Source organism: Oratosquilla oratoria, chromosome 8 (genome assembly GCF_046742065.1).
Source record: "Oratosquilla oratoria isolate Oo_2021 chromosome 8, ASM4674206v1, whole genome shotgun sequence".
Classification (NCBI taxonomy): domain Eukaryota; kingdom Metazoa; phylum Arthropoda; class Malacostraca; order Stomatopoda; family Squillidae; genus Oratosquilla; species Oratosquilla oratoria.
Genome location: NC_134784.1, coordinates 17,227,653 through 17,247,046, shown reverse-complemented (window position 1 = coordinate 17,247,046; position 19,394 = coordinate 17,227,653). Strand labels below are relative to the sequence as shown.

General features: G+C 39.7%; 1 protein-coding gene across 1 annotated transcript in view; it reads right to left on the bottom strand.

The window, feature by feature from the left end:
* The window catches only part of mIF2 (mitochondrial translation initiation factor 2), a 195,012-nt gene that overhangs the window by 66,310 nt on the left and 109,308 nt on the right, over positions 1-19,394 (bottom strand). The window contains exon 9 of the mRNA XM_076188967.1: positions 16,880-17,020. Within this exon, the coding sequence (XP_076045082.1) occupies positions 16,880-17,020 (141 nt within the window). The remainder of the gene's footprint in view (positions 1-16,879; positions 17,021-19,394) is intronic.

Genomic DNA, 19,394 nt, shown 5'->3' with positions numbered 1-19,394 from the left:
ATAGAATCATCTCTCCATCACCTCATCTAAACCTACCACTATTTTCAACGCCATCTCACAGTGCTGATGGCTGATATTTGGTCTTCAGACCAGGCCATAGATCTCTGTTAACTATAACTATTTCCATAAATATTTCTATGAAGCCTCACTCATAGAAACAGAACCACCCTGGGTTGACTTTCACTATGGTGACTAGACATAAGTCTTTGTTCCAGAGCTGTGACAGCAGGAAATGGCCTATCTATATACTGAGAGGTTTTTCCCCCTTATAAGGGAGGTAGCCAAGTCAGAGGCATGTACCTATTCCCACCCATTTCACTCCCTTTCACCATCCCCTCCACCCCTCCCATCTCAGCTCCTCATGGATGACAGGTCATCCCTACATCTGGCAGTGGCCCTGGATGAAACACAATGCAGCAAGACACAGTACATACACAGCAAGACTGCTTCACTTAATTGGTAACCCCCCCTCTCTGTCCCCACATGTAGAAAAAGAGATGGGGAGAAATCCCTTAGGGCTGCATCAAAATATCATTCATATATAAGCACCCCCTACCCCTATACTCCATCCCTCCCTTCCCAGTGCAACAGTATCATCCATACACAGTATGTATAGATCAACCTAAATCATTCTATAGATATGTAAATGGTAAACTAAAAAATAAACACGAAATAGTAAAACTATGTCAGGGGAACACAGAATATACAGAGGATATAGAAATGGCTGAAATTATGAACAAACATTTCAAATCTGTATTTACAAAAGAAAACATACACAATTGGGATGAAGGAAGGGGAGAAAGATCCCCCCCAATGAAAGAAATAATTGTGACACAGAGAGAAATAATGGACCAAATATTGAACATTGATGTCAGAAAATCTGGATACTAAAAGAATGTATAGATGAACTAACAGACAAAATATATAAGATAATAGATTGCTCACTCAAAGAAGGGAAGGTACCGGAAGACTGGAAAAATGCCAATATAGACCAGTATCCCTTAAAGTACAATAGCTAAAATTTGTGAGAAAGCCATCAAAAGAGAACAATATACTAAATCTGAGACAATTTGGTTTTAGACAGGGAAAATCATGTGCCTCAAATTTGATCTGTTTCTATTCAAGGTTAATTGATATAATGCAAGAAAGGGATAGATGGGCAGACTATGTTTTCCTGGATTTACAAAAGGCATTTGATAAAGTACCACACAAAAAACTATTAAGAAAACTCAAAACAACAGGAGGTAAACACTACTATTGAAATGGATGGTCAGAAAGGAACTTTTTCACTGCCTTGGACCTGTGAGAGGGAGCACCATCATGCACGAAGTGCACTCATGAATATCCCAGAAAGTGAGCATGTGATCCCTCAAATCCTTGATATAATTACTTGTTTTCATTGTCACATTTGTGGGGAGAAAGTAGAGGATAGCAGAGGAAGTACTATCCAAAACAGCAAAACTAGCAAATAGTGAAAATCACAAAAACGTATGGATAAAGAAAGAAATGAGTGAAGAAGAAAAAGAAAAAGAAAAGGAGCTTAGAAGTGAAGCGAAGGAAAAGAATGAAAAGAGAACCGAGAATGAAAAGAATGATTTCTTTTGGAAAGTGATGGACCTGAGGCTGAGAAAATGGTATATCACGAAGAAGGAAGCAAAACAGACAGAAAAAGAAAAGAAAGAAAAAATTAAAATTAGCCTATACCAACATTGATGGAATGATCTCGGGAATGAATTGAATGATTACCTGACATCAGAAAAGCCGGACATAATGGTAATAGTGGAAACTAAATTGAAAGGAAAAACAAGGAGGGGGAGTACTTTTTCTGACCAAGAAAGACTTAAATGTGACAAAGCTAACAGAAGGAAGAAACAATGTAGAGTCAATCATGACAAAAATAGAAAACAACCAAATGAAAAGTAGAAAATTTGTAGTAATGTATGTGTCCCCTAAAACACTGGCCTGGACAGAACACGATCATTCCAAAATGTTAGATACAAAACATGAACTAATTGATATACTGAAAGAGGAAATACAGTATTTATGGGTGATTTTAATTCAAATGAAATATGTTGGGAAGAAATGACAGTGATGGATGTAGAGGATATATGGGGCAGCATGCTACTTGATATGACCATTGAATACACAATGACTCAATAGATAAAGGAAAATACCAGATACAGAAACAATGAGGAACCTTCGAGACTGGATTTAGTACTTACATCGGAACCTAAAATTGTAGACAGAATAGATTACAAAACACCATTAGGAAAGAGCGACCATGTACTAATAGAATTTGAACTAAAAGAGCAAATAGACCTACGAAGAAATGAGAAACATAGAATAGGAAGACCAATGTATAACAAAACGAATTTTGAAAAACTTAAAAAATTCTTTCACAATGCAAACTGGGAAAAATTCCTATATGAAGAAACAAGGATGGAAGAGAAATGGAATATACTAAAAGAAATTTATAATGAGGGTGTGATCAAATATGTTCCACAACAAAAGCAAGAAAGAATATACATAAAGAACTGGTACAACAAAAAATGTAGTGAAGCCAAGGATAAAAGAGACAAAGCCTGGAAAAAAAAAAGAGCAAATGGCAAACATACATCAAACTAAGAAACGATTATGTAAAAATACACAAGAGAAGAAAAGAGAAATTATGAAAAGGAAATATTAGAAAAATGCAAGGAACAACTGAAACTAATTTATAGATATGTGAATGGTAAACTAAAAAATAAACAAGAAATAGAAAAACTGTGCCAAGGAAGTCATGAATACACAGAAGAGCAAGAAATGGCAGATGTTATGAGTAACCACTTCAAATCGGTATTCACAATTGAGAACACACCTAACTGTGAGGGAATACAGGGACAGAAATCCCCCCAAATGAAGGAAATAACTAACAAAAAAGGAAATCAGTGACCAAATAAAAAACCTTGACATTAGAAAATTGCATGGTCCAGATGGAATTGCAAATTACTGAAGGAATGCATAGAAGAATTAACAGATAAAATACACACTATAATCAAATGCTCACTAAAGGAAGGAAAAGTACCACAAGACTGGAAAATGCAAACATTGTACCAATATATAAATGAGGAAACAAGGAAAATCCAACTAACTACAGACCATTCTCCCTAACAAGTACAGTAGCTAAAATATGTGAAAAAGTGATCAAAAGTAGATGGGTTAAACATCTGGAAGAAAAATCTATACTAAACCCGAGCCAATTTGGATTTAGACAGGGAAGATCATGTACAACAAACCTAATCTGCTTCTATTCAAGACTAATAGATATAATAGATGAGAGAGATGGATGGGCAGACTGTGCCTATCTAGATCTACAAAAGGCATTTGACAAAGTACCACACAAGAAATTAATAGGAAAATTAGAATCAATGGGTAGCATTGCAGGCAATTTATTAGAATGGATGAAAGATTTCCTGACTGGGAGAAAAATGAGGGTAGTAATTAGAGACAAATACTTGAAATGGGAAGAAATGATAAGTGGTGTTCCACAAGGGTTGTACTGGCTCCAATCATGTTTGCAATTACATAAATGACATGGATGAAGGAGTTGAAGGTTATATGAATTTCTTCGCAGATGATGCAAAAATATTGAAGAAAGTAGGAACAGAAGAGGACTGTGATTCATTACAATCAGACCGGGACAAAATCTGGAAATGGACTCAAAAGTGGGAGGTGAACTTCAATATCAAGAAGTGTAACATAATGGAGTTTGGAAAAAGCAAAAACAGAATTTTAAAAAATTACAAAATTGGTGAAAAATAAATAAAAAAAAAAAGTGCACTCGGAAAGGGACCTTGGAGTGATAATCAGCAAAGACATGACACCGGATAGACATATAAACAAAATAGTTGGTGAAACCTACAACCTACTAAAGTCAATGAAAGTGGCATTTAATTACTTGAAGAAATTATTAAAAAAATATTAGTCACATTGATTAGACCAAAAGTGGAATATGCAGCAACACTATGGACACCCAGTACTAGAAAGAATATAAGAAAACTAGAAAGAATACAGAGAGCAACAACAAAGTTGGCACCAGCTCTTTCCAAATTAACATATGAACAAAGATTATCAAAATTAGAACTACCAACACTAGAGTAAAGAAGAGAAAGAGGTGATCTGCTGACTATATTTAGAATCATGAAAGGAATGGAAATCCTTGACAGAAAAGATTTACTAAAGAAATGACAATGGAAAAAAAGAGGTCATGAAAAGAACTCAAAAAAGGACAACTACAGAAGAGATCGGAAAAAGAATAGCTTCCCACACAGAATGCTGGATATATGGAATAACTTAGATAAAGAAACAGTGTGTGCAAATACTATTCAAGATTTTAAGAAAAAACTTGATGCTGAAAGATACAAAGATGGGTCACCACGAGCATAGCTCCCTTCCCGTATAATACAACTAGGTAAATACACTTCTCTCGGCTTCCCCTGGTACTCCTTTTCCTTCTTAGCTATACAGTTTACTCTAAGGAATTCTCTCCCTTCTGCCCTTTTCCTCTTTCTCCACCTATCCTCCACTCTAAACTTATATTCTGCCAAAAAATTATCTGTTATTCCCCAACTCTTTCCCTTAAGAACATGTGTATCCAGAACTCTTCCTACTCTTCTTTTGGATACCACTACTTTGTCCATTAATGCCTCATCAACCATCCTTCCACCCACCACCCTCTCCCATCTGTACTTATATTTGATCCTTTTCTCAAACACTGTGTTAGTTATCATCACTTCTCTATGCACATCTCCACTTTCAACTCTCCACTATGATTTTTACTTGGCACTCCAAACTTCCTAACCAATCCATCTATTCCCTTTTAATCTCATCTGTACCAAACCCATGCACAATAAAATACCCAAACCTTAGGGTTCTGGTTGGAAAACTCTTCCCAGACCCTCTTATGCTGCCTTTTACAACCTGAATGGGAAAACTTGGTGGCAGTATTCTTTCTGCTCCCTATCACAGAGGACTGAGGCAAAAATGAAAATATATATTCTAAGAGGTGGTACAAGATAGTATTAGGTGGGGGACAGCATAACAGAGGAGCAGTCATAGTTCAATTAACTTCTGTATGAGTAGAGATTTCCTCTAACAGACGAAATGATGTATGGCTCTGGTCCTTAGGGGCACCCCATATAGTCCCTAAAGCATCTGCTGCATGCTGATGAGCAATCTATAATGCACAATAACATGCAGCTAATACCCCAGTCAGGAAACTTAAATAATTTTGTAAATTGCCATATCTCCTAGCCATGTTCTATGTATTTTCGAAATAAAAAACATAGTAATGTGTTGTTTATTTGTGAATGCTTCACAAACTGAAGATTCTAGGGGCAAAAGAGCATTAGATGTGGACAGCATTTTTTGAGAACCATATTAACAGGCAACATATAATAGCCTCTTTCTAAGTACCATGTAAGCCTGCCATTTACCATCTTTTCCAGCAGTTTACAGATGCAAGAGGTTAAGGATATGAGGCAATAATTGGTTGCCAACTGATGGTCTTTTCCAGGATTTGGGATTGGGATGATTACAGCAACACCCCAAGATAAGGATAGTCACCAGTATTCCAAATAAGGGGAGAGGGTGGGGGAATATCAGATCATTTTTTGGTGGAAGGTAAGTTGAGAGTGGAGGATAGATGGAGAAAGAGGAAAGGGATAAAAGGTAGGGAGGTGCTTAGAGTGAACTCTTTAAATGAAGAGGAAAAGGAGAAGGAGTACAAGAAGAAGCTGAAGGAGGAGTGGGAGGGAGTGAAGGATAGACTAGAGGTAGGTGTGGAGGAGGAATGGGGATGGTTCAAGGAGGGAGTCACAAAGTGTGCAAAGATGGTGTGTGGAACAAGAAGGACAGGAGGAAATAGAAGGAAGGGTAGTGAATGGTGGGATGAGGAAATGAAGAATGTTGTAGAAGAGAAGAAGCGAGCTTACACAGATTGGTTACAAAATAGGACGAGGGAGTCATATGAGAGGTACAAACAAAAGAAAAGAGGAGTAAAGAAAAAGGTAAAGGAGACAAAGAGGAGAGCAGATGTAAAATGGGGTAAGAGTATGACAGAAAATTTTGAAAGTAATAAAAAGATGCTTTGGAAGGAAATTAAGAGAGGAAGAGGAGGCGAATCAAGAAGAGAAGAAAAGGTAAAAGGTGCAGATAGAGAGATGATAAGGGAGAAGAAGGCAGTAAGGGGAAGATGGGCAGAATTTTTTAGGGAGTTGCTAAATGTGAAGGAGGATAGGGAGGGAAAGATAGCTGCAGTGGGAAATGCTAAGTTAATGAGAGTGATGAGTGAGGAAAATGGAGGAGAAATAAGGAAGGATGAAATGAAGGCAGTTGTTAAGATGATGAAAGTAGGTAAGGCACCTGGTCTGGATGGATGCCACGCAGAATGTCTTAAAAAAGGAGGTACAGTGATGGTGGACTGGTTGGTGAGGTTATTTAATGTTTGCTGGAGAGAAGGTAGAGTGCCGGAGAACTGGAGGAGTGCTTGTATAGTTTCATTTTACAAGGGAAAGGGGGACAAGTGTGAATGTACTAGTTTCAGAGGGATTAGCTTGTTAAGTGTAGTTGGAGCTTATGGGAGGATCTTGATTGAGAGGATTAAGAGAGGAACAGAGGGAGTAATTGGTGAGGAACAGTGTGGATTTAGGACAAGTAGAGGTTGTGTAGATCAGATTTTTGTGGTAAGACAGATATGAGAAAGCTATAGGAAAGGGGAAGGATGTTTTTTGGGCCTTTATGGATCTGGAAAAGGCTTACGACAGGGTAGACAGAAAGGCACTGTGGGAGGTTATGCGGATATACGGGATAGGAGGAAAGCTTCTGGGAGCTGTCAAGAGTTTTTATGAGAGTAGTAGAGCTTGTGTCAGGATTAGAAATGGAGAGAGTGAGTGGTTTGAGGTAAAGGTGGGACTTCGTCAAGGATGTATTATGTCACCCTGGCTGTTCAACTTATACATGGATGGGGTAGTGCAAGAGGTAAATGCAAGGGTAGTGGGTCAGGGATTGGAGATGATTAAAGAAAATGGAGAAAAGTGGGAGGTGAGCCAGCTGTTGTTTGTGGACAACACTGCGCTTGTGGCAGGATCGGAGGAGGGATTGAGGAAGTTGGTGACAGAGTTTGGGAGAGTGTGTGATAGAAGAAAGCTGAAGATAAATGTGGGTAAAAGTAAGGTGATGAGATGTACAAGGGGTGAAAGTGGCAGTAACCTGGAAGTGAGCATTAAGGGAGAGCAACTGAAGGAAGTGGATAGTTTTAGATACTTGGGTGCAAATGTGGCAGGAAAAGGTGGAGTAAAGGTGGAGCTAGAATGTAGATTGAGAGAAGCGAGTAAATGCCTTGGTGGATTAAAAAGTGTAATGAGGAATAGAAATTTGGGAATGGATGCTAAGAGGAGACTGTATGAAGGAGTGATTGTGCCAACAGCACTGTATGGAGCAGAAACATGGAACATAAGAGAGGAAGAGAGAAGGAGCTTGAATGTGTTTGAGATGAAGTGTCTGAGAAGTATGATGGGGGTTACTAGTCTAGATAGAGTGAGAAATGAGGAGGTGAGGAGGAGAACAGGGGTGGAAAGGGAGTTGTTGTTGTTGTCGTTCCCTAGACTGTCTGTCTGAGCAGTCCCGTCTCCCCAAGGAATGCTACTGCCGAAACTGGGTTTTCCCACAAATCCTTTATAGAGTGTATGTTGTGTTGTTTGCGTGCTTGATTGTGTATAATGCAGTCTTCCATTATGTGTTGTATGGTATGGGGTGAAGTGTTACATCCTGGGCAGCTGTTCACAATGCGGTCATCCAGCCTCTTCTGGTAGCTTAGAAGTGCTGGGTGGTGGCCGCACTGCAGTCTGGCCAAGTGGACTCTGTCCTTTTGTGGGAGAGAGGATTCAGAAGGGTGGATATCAGGGGGTCTGGCATGCAACAGTGTGTTGTCTTTCAGTGTGTTAATGGAGCGGTGAGTGATATGATTATGAATATGTTTCCGGAGGCTGGTATTTGGTGGTTGTGGAGGAAGAGAAGAGAGTATTTGTGCGTAATAAAGATCTTTGGGTGTTGTTTTAATGTTTCTTGGTGTGTGTGGGTGTTCTGCTATGTAGTGTAGCGGGTGTGATGTGTTTGTGGTGGCTGCAGCAAGTGTTTGTGTGCCTCTCATGTCGAGGTGGTCCTTGACTTTGAGGACTTTTGTTTCATGGTGTAAATGGTCTGTTGGTGTTGTATTTGTGCAGCCTGTAATTGTTTTTAGGGCTTTGTTTTGTATGATTTGAAGGGTGTTGTGGTGTGTCTCACTGAGATTAGGAGCCCATGCAGGACTCACATAATTCAACACTGAGCGTATACATTGTTTGTATATTGTTATATTAGTTTCTTTGTTTTGTCCAAATGTCGTTCCAGTGATTGACTTAAGTGCGTTAAGTCTAGGTGTGCATTTGTCTTTTATGTTTGTGATGTGTTGTTTGAAAGACATGGATGTATCGTATTAGAGTGTTGTTGATGTAGAGATGAGGTATGTATTTGTGTTCCATTGTCCAGTTGGTGAGAAGTGTTGCTGTAGATTTGGTTGGAGCTATTTTGAGTCTGTTTGTGATGAACCATGTGTTGAGTGTATCAAGGTATGGCTGGATTATTTCTGCAGCTTTGTCTGTGTTACGATGTGTGCATGTGATTGTTATGTCGTCTGTGTAGGAAGAGATTTGTATTTCTGAGTTGTCTGGTGTGGGTAAGTCATGCATGTATAGATTAAATAGTGTGGGGGATAGAACTGAGCCCTGTGGTACTCCATTCTTAATGTTTCTGATGTGCGATGATTGGCCATTATATGACACGTAAGCATTCCTACCTGCCAGATAATTGGCCAGCCATCTTTTGGTGTTATCGTGCATGTCTGTGTTATATACAGGTAGTTCTCGATATATGCGACTTCGATATATGCGATTCAAGAATTTGCACCACTTTTCGATATGTGCGGGGATATATTCGAAGATATGCGATTTGACCTAAAAAAAAAAAATAATAAATAAAAATAGTCACGGCCGATTATTTTTTTCAAAATACCTATTATATATTTGAAGTTGGTGCGCATAAAGCCGTGTGGTAACACTGGCTGCATCAGCTAGGTAGAGCTGGCATCACTGCGGCGTTATCACAACAACACCAGCAGCTGTACAGACAGCATCGTCTTAGGCATCCTTCCTGTTTCATAGGCCAAACCATTGTCTTTCTGCAGGTAATTAAGCTTTTTTGATACACAAATTAATTATTTTTTTCACAAACAAATTAATTTTTGATACTTATTACTGCCCCAATTAATTTCGTCAATTTTCACTCTCTGCAAGAATTATCGTTTATTCTTCGCACTGGATAAACTCTAAGCAGTAAGCCTGCCTGTGTATCTCCAGAGCACATCAACAGTCAGTTTAAGCGTAGCAAGCAGTCTGAAATGTGAATTGTAAACAGACTGATTTTTCAAACAGCTGAAGAAATTACGCTTGGCGAAATAAGTGATGTTTACAGTAAAAAAAAAAAAAAAAAAAAAAAAAAAAAAAAAAAAAAAAAAAAAAAAAAAAAAAAAAAAAAAAAAAAAAAAAAAAAAATCAATCTGAGTTGAGAACGTATCCCCCTTTTTCCCATAGGTTCAATAGTTCGATATATGCGAATTCGTTATATGCGGGGGGTCCGCGGAACGGAACCCCCGCATATAACGAGAACTACCTGTATTTTATTTGTTAGGTTGTGGCGGGGGATAGCATCAAAAGCTTTACTAATGTCTAATGTTATGAGAAGTGTTCTGTGGTGGGGCCTATCTGAATTGATGCCATCTAAAATTCTTTGTGTGAGGTTTATCAGAAGAGTGTTTGTGGAGTGTAGTGGCCTAAAACCGTGTTGTGAGTCAGCAAGGGGAATATGTGGTGTGACAAGTTTAAGTATTAGGCGTTCAATGACTTTAGAGGGGGTGCAGAGAAGTGTGATTGGGCGGTGCAATGTTGGGATTGTTGGGTCTTTGTTCGGTTTTGGAATGGTGATTATTTTACCATGCTTCCAGATGTCAGGTATAGTGTTGTGTGAATAGCTGTAGTTTGCAATGTTTGTGAGTGCGTGTATACCTTGTGGTCCAATGTGTTTTAGGTGGATGTTGCTTATGTTATCAGGGCCACAGGCAGATGAGTGCTTGAGACTATGTATTATGAGTTTTGTCTGACTGTCTATGAAGGGTGTATAGTCTGAGTCTGTGGGGAAGTCTTTCTTACGTCGAATGGTGCGTCGGTCATCAGGGTGAGAAATGAGATGGCTTGTCTGTGCAAAATGACGTATGAGTGCGTTTGCTTGTTGTCTGTTTGAGGGTAGATTATCTGTTGTTGTGATTATTGCTGCATGAGAGCATGTAGTGTTACTGTTGGATAGTGTAATGCTGTTGAGTGTTTTGTACAATTTGCTGGTGTTTGTTTTGTGATCAAGTGCATTGATAAAGTTTTGCCAATTTTGTGTTTTTTGTTCGTGTATTTTATTAGCAATCACAGTGTTTAGTGTTTGTATTTGGTCTGCTATGTTTTGAGGGATAGGTGTGGGGGTATTGTGTTTAAGTGTGTCACGTTGTCTGATGAGGTCTTGGATTTCTGGTGTGAAGTTGGGGTTGTGTGATTTTCTGTTGCCTCTAGGGATGTATCTCTTGTCTGCATTTTGTATGATTGTATTAAAAGTGTGTACAGCATTGTTTATGTTTGTGATTGGTGTACTGTTAAGTGTTTCAAAATGTTGTTCTGTCTCTTTAGTAAAAGCTTCCCAGTTAGCTCTCTTGTAATTGGTGTATGTGTGTCTGTGGGCTACTTGGGTGCATCTTGTTTTGGTGGTGATGATGATTGGAAGGTGGTCAGAACCAAGGGTTCCGACCACTCTCCATGATGTTGTTGGGGTTAGGCAGGGGGAGCAGAAGGTGATATCAGGAGAGGAGGGAGTGTAGAGGGCTTGGTGTGGGATATGTGTATGATTATGTGTGTTGTTCATGATAGTCAATGTGTCAAACTGAGTCTGTATATCAAGCCCTCTGTCTGTGTCAGGGTTGTCGACATACCAGGCAGATGACTTGGCGTTGAAGTCACCACCCATGATCAGGTTGGGGATTGAGGCTAGTTGGCTATGCAGGTGGCACCGATCCCCAAGAGGAGCTACGCCTGCCTTGGGGAGTACCACAATCCTTTTTCCCAACATGCAATGTTACGTTTTTTCTGCACCGAGGGGTGATTTTCCGGCAATCACCCCTCTTCTTCTACTTTTAGCTGGAGATGTAGAGAGCAATCCTGGGCCCACCACAAAATACACTTGCCCAACATGCTCTACACCCATTACTTCGAGCATACAGACAAAGGGCTCAGTTCAGTGCAATATGTGCAAAAACTGGGCCCACCTCACTTGTACAACACTTGCTGACACAAACCAATTCACAAACACTTGGACATGTTCTACCTGCCCTCCAGTAACCCCACTCCCTCCTCCCCAACCACAGCCAGCACCCTTACCCACTCCCAATTTCCCTTTGCCCTTACCCCCGATCAGTACTCCCCTTCCTTTGTCCCCGATCTCTCCTTTCCCCCCCTCTAACCCAGATCCTACACCTTCCCCATTACCACACCAACCTCAACCCCAAACAGCAACATACAACACATACAAAACACACAACATCAACATATTACAACACAACATTGACGGTATTAACACGAAAAAACATGAACTTGAACACTTTCTTAAACAACACAACATACACATTGCGATTATACAAGAAACAAAACTAAGACACTCACACAAAACACCATCATTTCATAATTACACCACCATCAGACAAGACCGGACCGACGGCAATGGCGGTGGACTCATCACCCTGATCCATCACTCCATCTGTTTTGTGGACACAAGTGCCACAACCAAAATGGAAAGGGAGTTGGGAGATAGGATTGATGAAAGAGTATTAGGATGGTTTGGACACATGGAAAGAATGAGTGAAGAAAGACTAGTAAAGGAGGTATGGAAGGCAGATGTGGAGGGAGTGAACATGAGGGGACGTCCTAGGATGAGATGGATGGATGGGGTGAAGGGGGCTTTGGGGAAGAGGGGAATGTCTGTTGAGGAAGGACGGGAGAGGACAGAAGACAGGGGTGAATGGAGAATGGTTGTATATGGAAGATGTTGTGATGCATGAGGTGGAATGGACGGGGGGATGGGGGGTGAGGTAGTATGTGTGAGTAAATTTTGACGCAGCCCGAAGGGATTTCTCTCCGTCTTCTCCTTTATATTGGGGGACGGAGAGGGGGGGTCACCTATTTAATGAGGCGGCCTTGCTGTGGATGTGCTGTGTCTTGTGACACTGCTTCTGACCCAGGGCAGTGGACAAGGTGCAGGGATGACCCGTCATCTAGGAGGTGCTAAGATGGGAGGGAGGGTGGAGGGGTGTGGAGTGTTTTCAGTGATGGAATGGGTGGGAATGATTTTATGCCTTTTCCTTTTTGGCTACCTCGCTAGTAAGGGGGAAAAGCCTTGGTATATGTATGTATGTATTCCAAATAAAGTTGAAGAGGTCTAATAAAAAGAAATACAGGTAAACGTCGACTTACGATGGCATTAGGTTTCGATAGAGCCATCGTAAGACGATTTCATCGTAAGTCGATCCCCAATTTGTGTATCACTCTGTTCCGTGGTCACTGTACCAAGCCTACCTGTATATTAACCACCAGAGATACTGAATATAGCCTATTAAACATGTACAGTAGTTTATTCAATTATCTTTATCCTTTTTACCATATTCAAACACTATAATGTATTTTCAGTACGGAACTTAAATCTCGCGGGCAGCAGCCAATGCCAGCCGTACGACGTGACGTAATAATACTCGCATCATAAAATATAGTCACCGCTTATATCGATCGTTCTCTCTTTCACCCGCGAATTTTGAAAACCACAGAGAATGGGATTCAGGGCACATTTGAGAGAATGTAAAAACACAGGGGCGACTACAATAAATATAATCAAGACGCCGATATGGCAGCGTCGCGAATCCACTTGCTCCTCATGACGCCTACGTGTGCGGCACCGTATGGAAGGGGTTAAATTATCATATCGTCGTCGTCGTCATCGTAAAGTCGAACAATCGTAAGTCGCGGCCATCGTAAGTCGACGTTTACCTGTAAGCCCTATCAGACATGTGACATAGAAAGGCATGTAGGATGTCATCAAGGCCTGGTGACAAATCACTGCAGTATGATAAAGCTATCTTTAATTTTGAGATAGAAAAGGGGACATTATACGATTCACCCTTAGTGAAGGCAAAATTGATTCCAAAAGATTCCAAATGGCATCAATAATGTTCCATAGGCAAGTTAGGATCTTTCTTGGAAAATAAATGAATAAATAAATAAAATAATGGGAATGTACAGTAGCTCAAAGAACTATTTCTGAATCTAATACACAGACAAGATAGGAGAAAGAGTTGGGAGTAATGATAAAAGACAATCTGCCACTTGACATACATATGGTGCTGCAGTGCCCAGCTTTCAAGCAGCTGCATCAAGCATCAAGACAATGAAGAGATGATGGCTGTGCCCTTCTGCCCCAAAGAAGATGCAAAGAAGTTATCCAATCTTTGCTGCAAATGTCAAATGGACACAACAAATCCTACCTCCTCATGGAGGTGTGGCCCCAAGGGTCTGGCCCCTGGGCTCTGGACTAGGCCAGAGTTGTTAATTTCACACTCCCACACAACTCTCAATTATCTCTTTCCTATGTTCCTATTTTTTTTTTCACATAAAAAGGTCACTGACCCAATACCTAACCTCCCCTTAAAGTCAATATGCTCCACATGCTCTAAACCCATATATTACACAAATACTCGTACATCCATCAAATGCAACACCTGCAACTATTGGTTCCACCTAATATGTACAATTTACCAATGCAATCCAATACACTAAGAACTGGAGCATCAACCAATACACAACAATGCTTACACCAAGTCTTTCCAAATTAACAAACGAACAAAGATTGTCCAAATTGGAATTACCAACTCTGGAACAAGGAAGAGAAAGAGGAGATCTGCTATCTACAGAATCATGAAAGGAATGGAAATCCTAGATAGGAATGATTTACTAAAATGGGACAATGGAAAAACAAGGACACAAAAAGAAACTCAAAAAGGATAACTATACAAGAGATCTGAAGAAGAAAAAAGAGAGAGAGAAAAGAGAGAGATAGAGATAGAGAGAAAGAGAAAAAAAAAAAAAAAAAAAAGCTTTCCACACAGAGTACTGGATACCTGGAATAATTTTGATATAGAAACAGTGTGTGCAACCACTATTCAAGATTTTAAGAAAAAACTTGATGCTGAAAGATATAGACGGGTCACCACGAACATAGCTCCCTTCCCGTATAATACAACTAGGTAAATACCCAGAAATACACCAACACACCAAACATGGTGATTGACATGAACAGACTCAATAACAAACAATCAAAAGTTGCTCCACTTCTTATACCAACACAGTATACATACTGCACTTATTCAAGAAACAAAATTTACACTACAAATACAATACAGTCATTCAGCAATTAAACAACAATAATAGAAAATAACACAAGAGACACAGGTACTCATAACACCAGTACAAAACAGCACACACTTCTCTCAAGAGATACCAGATAAACACTCACAGAAACTGTAACTGAAATACCGTATTTTCCGGCTTAAAATGCGCACCCATGCACTTCGTTATCTCAGTACACAGATAGCGCGCACCGACGTATAACGCGCATGCCCGATCGCATTTGTCTATAACGCAGTTTTACCTCAGTATTTATATCATGTGAACGAGGTTACATGGAGAAGTATTTTTCATTGGCTAGAGCCACCGCTGGGAAATCTGTTGGTTTGTCACTAAATTAAGTGTCAGTTTAGGCATTAATCAGGACACAACTAAGAAAAAGTTGGAACTACATGTACCGGTATATGACTCATGTTGTGCGTTGGTCCCTTATTACTTTGTAGCTTAAATAGTTTGTAGGAAATATGATCTAAAAAAAGTTTATTGAAAGTAAAATATACAGAAAAATTTCGGGATTTTTACAGAAAATGTTCATTTTATATCTTGAGGAAATAATTCGTCTTTACCATTTTTTTTTTAATACTGAAACAAACTACAGACTGTTTCATTTTAGCTTTGAACCTGCAATGACAGTGGTGAAATAGGACAGTTTCTCATCGAGGTGACGTTTAGTTAATATAACTCCTGAAAGAGGGTGTTGTAGTCAGGTGTTTGACACGAGTTTATGAACGGCCGCAATGGAATTTGTACCATACCTAAAGTGAAGCAACAAAGCCAACATAAAAATTCAAACTAGGATGCTGTGAACATGGGCAAATATCATGAATATTGATAATGTTTCATGGTGTTTATGCCTATTTAAACATGAAAAATAAGATTCGATAGATACCTACCTATACCAAATATTTATATATGGTAGCCCATGCTGGCGTATTCTTTCATGTCACCATGGCTGTTCTTCTTGTTCTCACGGAACGTCACGGAGAAGTGTGCCTCCCGACTTTGTGACGGCCAACATCGTCACGTTGTTGTGAAAAAAATTACACACACAGCCACAGAATTTTTATTGTAGGCCGTAGATAATGCGCACCACCGGATAACGCGCACCCCCCCATTTTTAGGCCCTTCCAACGGAAAAAAGTCGCGCACTATACGCCGGAAAATACGGTAATTATAATCTAAGCACAATAAAGAAAACAACCTAGACTATCACAAACATATATGTCCCACCAACAACATCAATCCTACAAGCCTTTATCCCTAAACTCAAATACTGAACTAATTAATAAAGCACATATTGGCAGATGATCTGAATATAAATTATCCAGTCTAGCTTAACATACACTGCATATCAAAGAGGACACAAAATACTTGAACAACTCCCCATGCTCTACAGAGTTAACTCTAACAACAATAACAAACGGGTCAACCAGCTTCATAGTAGGAAGACAATGCAGAGTAGCCAAAAAAATCTAAATCTCAGGTACAAAAATGCTACATAATGGAGTCCCTCAGGGTGCAATAAATAATTTTATCTTTACTATTCAATTTCTTAATGAGCTATCTCCGAACTCCAGAACCAGAATTAAACACCAATGTTCTCTCACATGCAGAGGACCTAACAATAATAACCCAATAACCAAATTTCTTCTTTCTGCCCTTCTTAAATTCCAAGTTTCTACCCCATACAGTGTTAAGAGAACAATCACCCCTTCATGTAGTCTTCACTTTGCATCCAGTCCCAAATATCTTTCTTGTAATTTTTTTTCATTCCAAGACATTTACTTGCTTTCCTCACAACAGTTTAACTCCAACCCAACTTCTCCATTTCCTGCTACATGTGACCAGTATTTAAAATTATCCACTTCCTGTAACCTCTCTCTTCTAAGGCTTATCTCCAACCTACTACCACCCTCTCCCCTTATTTCTAACTTGCTTTTAACCATATTTTATTTCCAACTTTCATCTATCACATATCTTCCCAAACTCCATCATTAACTGCCTTAGCTCTCTGACCTTACCAAAAGTAGTGTCATCAGCAAACAATGACTAACTTACCTCCCACTAGTATCAACAACTATTATAAAAGCATCATATCAACCTAAAATTTGGGTTGGTATACTTGTAGAAAAATAGATGAGACCCCATGAGCATTGCTTCTTTCCTATACATTACAATCAGGTAAACACACTGATGATACTGGCAGATCAACATCTTTCTTCAAAATTGTAGTAAAATGTCAGTTATAAGAGATACTAGCTCACCTGTATTGGTGTAGAGGGTGGTGCTGCCCTGACAACTTGTCCTCCTTCATCAAACATGTTGCGCACTTTGCACCAAGCTGTGCCAGCTACCAGCACTGCACCTTTACGTAATGTGCCCCTCTGCACAATACATGTTGAAACCTGAAATAAGAATTATTTTTTTACATATCAATACATATGAGGTGGTCCTGTAAGTTGGACAAAATGGTGAATCATTCAAAATCCATCAACATCTCCACTTCCATCAAGGGGTACATCCCTCAGGAGTTAATATTTGGTCTTCAGATAAGGCCCAAAGATCTCTATCAAATTACTTTGTACTGTTAATGTCCCAAGTGATGGTGCTGTATGTTTTTTGTCTCATGATGTAGTGTAGGTAGACAGAAAAAATTAAGAAAAAATACTTATATTGTACTTATCTTACCTCTCATACTTTGTTGTGTGGCCCATCCTCTTCAAACAGCTCTAGAGAGTGTTTGGGTACAGATAAAGCCAAGTTTTGGAGGGGGTATGGTTCCAAATTGCTCCAGATTTTTTGGAGGTGGTTGTGTTGTGGACCTGTAATTGGCACTTCATCAGGCCCCAGAGGCTTTTTGTGGGGTTTAGATCAAGATTATTATTTGGCCAGTCCTTGACATAGTCAATATCTACACTCAAACCATTCACAGATCAGTTTGGCAGTGTGAGCTAGTGCACTATCCTACATAAATATCTAATTGTTTTCAGGATGTGAAACAGTGCTCAGGAAGAAGCTCAAAATAACATTCTTAGTTCATTGTGAAGTTCTTTGAAAACACCCCTAAATCCCCAGTGCTATAGTACCCAAATGCCCATAACACCATGACACTATCTGGGTGTTTTATAGTTCTCTCAGTGTACTTTGGAAGGTAAGGATTGCCAGGATCCAAGCTGACCTTCCCACTTCAGTTACCAGTCACTCTAAAGGTGGCCTCATTAAACCATAAAGCTGTCTTTCACTTCTCTGGATCCCAGGCTATATATTTACAACAAGACAGTAGTCTTTTCTTTTTTTTGTCTACATTAAGACAACCTGAAGTAGCCTTGGGTTCTTTTCCTTCAATTTTTTTTTTCTACTGATGCAAGGCTCATTGTCCACCTGACCCTTCAGCTTCATCAGGGTTCTCTCAGAAGTCACATGAGGCTGCCCTGACCTTTTCTTATGAAATGGCCATTTGCTGCTTCCTGTGTCCCTACTTTTTTGTCCACCTCTAAACTACACAGCACTACATCATTACCAAAGAGGAAAAGACTACAGTTTTCTCATAAATACTTAGCCTGGGATCCAGAGAAGTGGAAGACAGCTCCATGGTCTGATGAAGCTGCCCTCTCAGTAATGGACAAGGCTGCCTTCAGTGTCAGGTTGTGTCCTGGATTGGACCCTCACCTCCCAAAATACACTGAGGGGATTGTAAAACACCTAGAGTCTGGAGGGCATTTGGAGGCCATGGCACTGGGGTTTTGGAGGTGTTGCCAAAGAATTTCACGGTGAACACAAAAGAATGTTATTTCAATCTTCTTTGTGATCACTTAGAGCTCTGTTTCACAGCCTTAAAAAAAAAAAAAAAAAAAAAATATATATATATATATATATATATATGCAGGACAGTGCACCATTTCACACTATCAAAATGATCTGTGAATGGTTTGAGTGTGTGGTTATTGAATACATCAAGGACTGGCCAAGTAAAAGTCTTCATCTAAACTCCACAGAAAACCTCTAGAGTCTGATGAAGCGCCAATTACTAGTTCCTGCCATATTCACCTCCAGATCTGGAGCAATCTAAAACCATCCCTTCTGCAAAACCTGGTTTTATCCGTACCCAAACATCTCCAGAGCTGTCTAAAGAGGAGGAACCACCCAACAAAGTATTGGAGATAACATACATTTTTTTTTTCCCAGCCTACACTGTGTTGTGAAGTACAAAACATTTGGCCCCATCACTTTAGGTGCTGACTGTATTTCCTCCGCCTTTTTGTATGATGAGAGCTGACAATGACTGTTCCACTCCTCCTACTACAAGCCAATGACAGAAACAGTTCCACTTGAATTCAATGGGGAAAACAAGCTAATGTTTCATCCCAAAGAAAACTACAGGAGGGCCCTGACCCAATGTCAACCACTACAAGGCTGTGGACTTCCAGTCAGTGAAACCTGAAGCAATAATCATTATCATTATTATTATTATCTATACTAAAGTTGCACTGATATTCAGCAGATGATTGGCACAGTAAAAGCCCTCTTATCCGGCATTCAGGTATCCTGCAACTTCAAGTATCTGGCATATTTTTTCTGAGCATTAAAATCTATAAAAATCTATATGAAATCAATACAAATCGATAAAATTTCCCGCGCAAGGCTTTAATTGTTCCCGCCATCACCAGAGCACACCACTGTCTGGGTCAGTTTAGCGCCACCCGCCACAGCCCACTGCCCACGCTGTTTAGCCTCACATGTACCACGTTTGTGTTTGTCTCCGCTCAGTTCAGCTACATT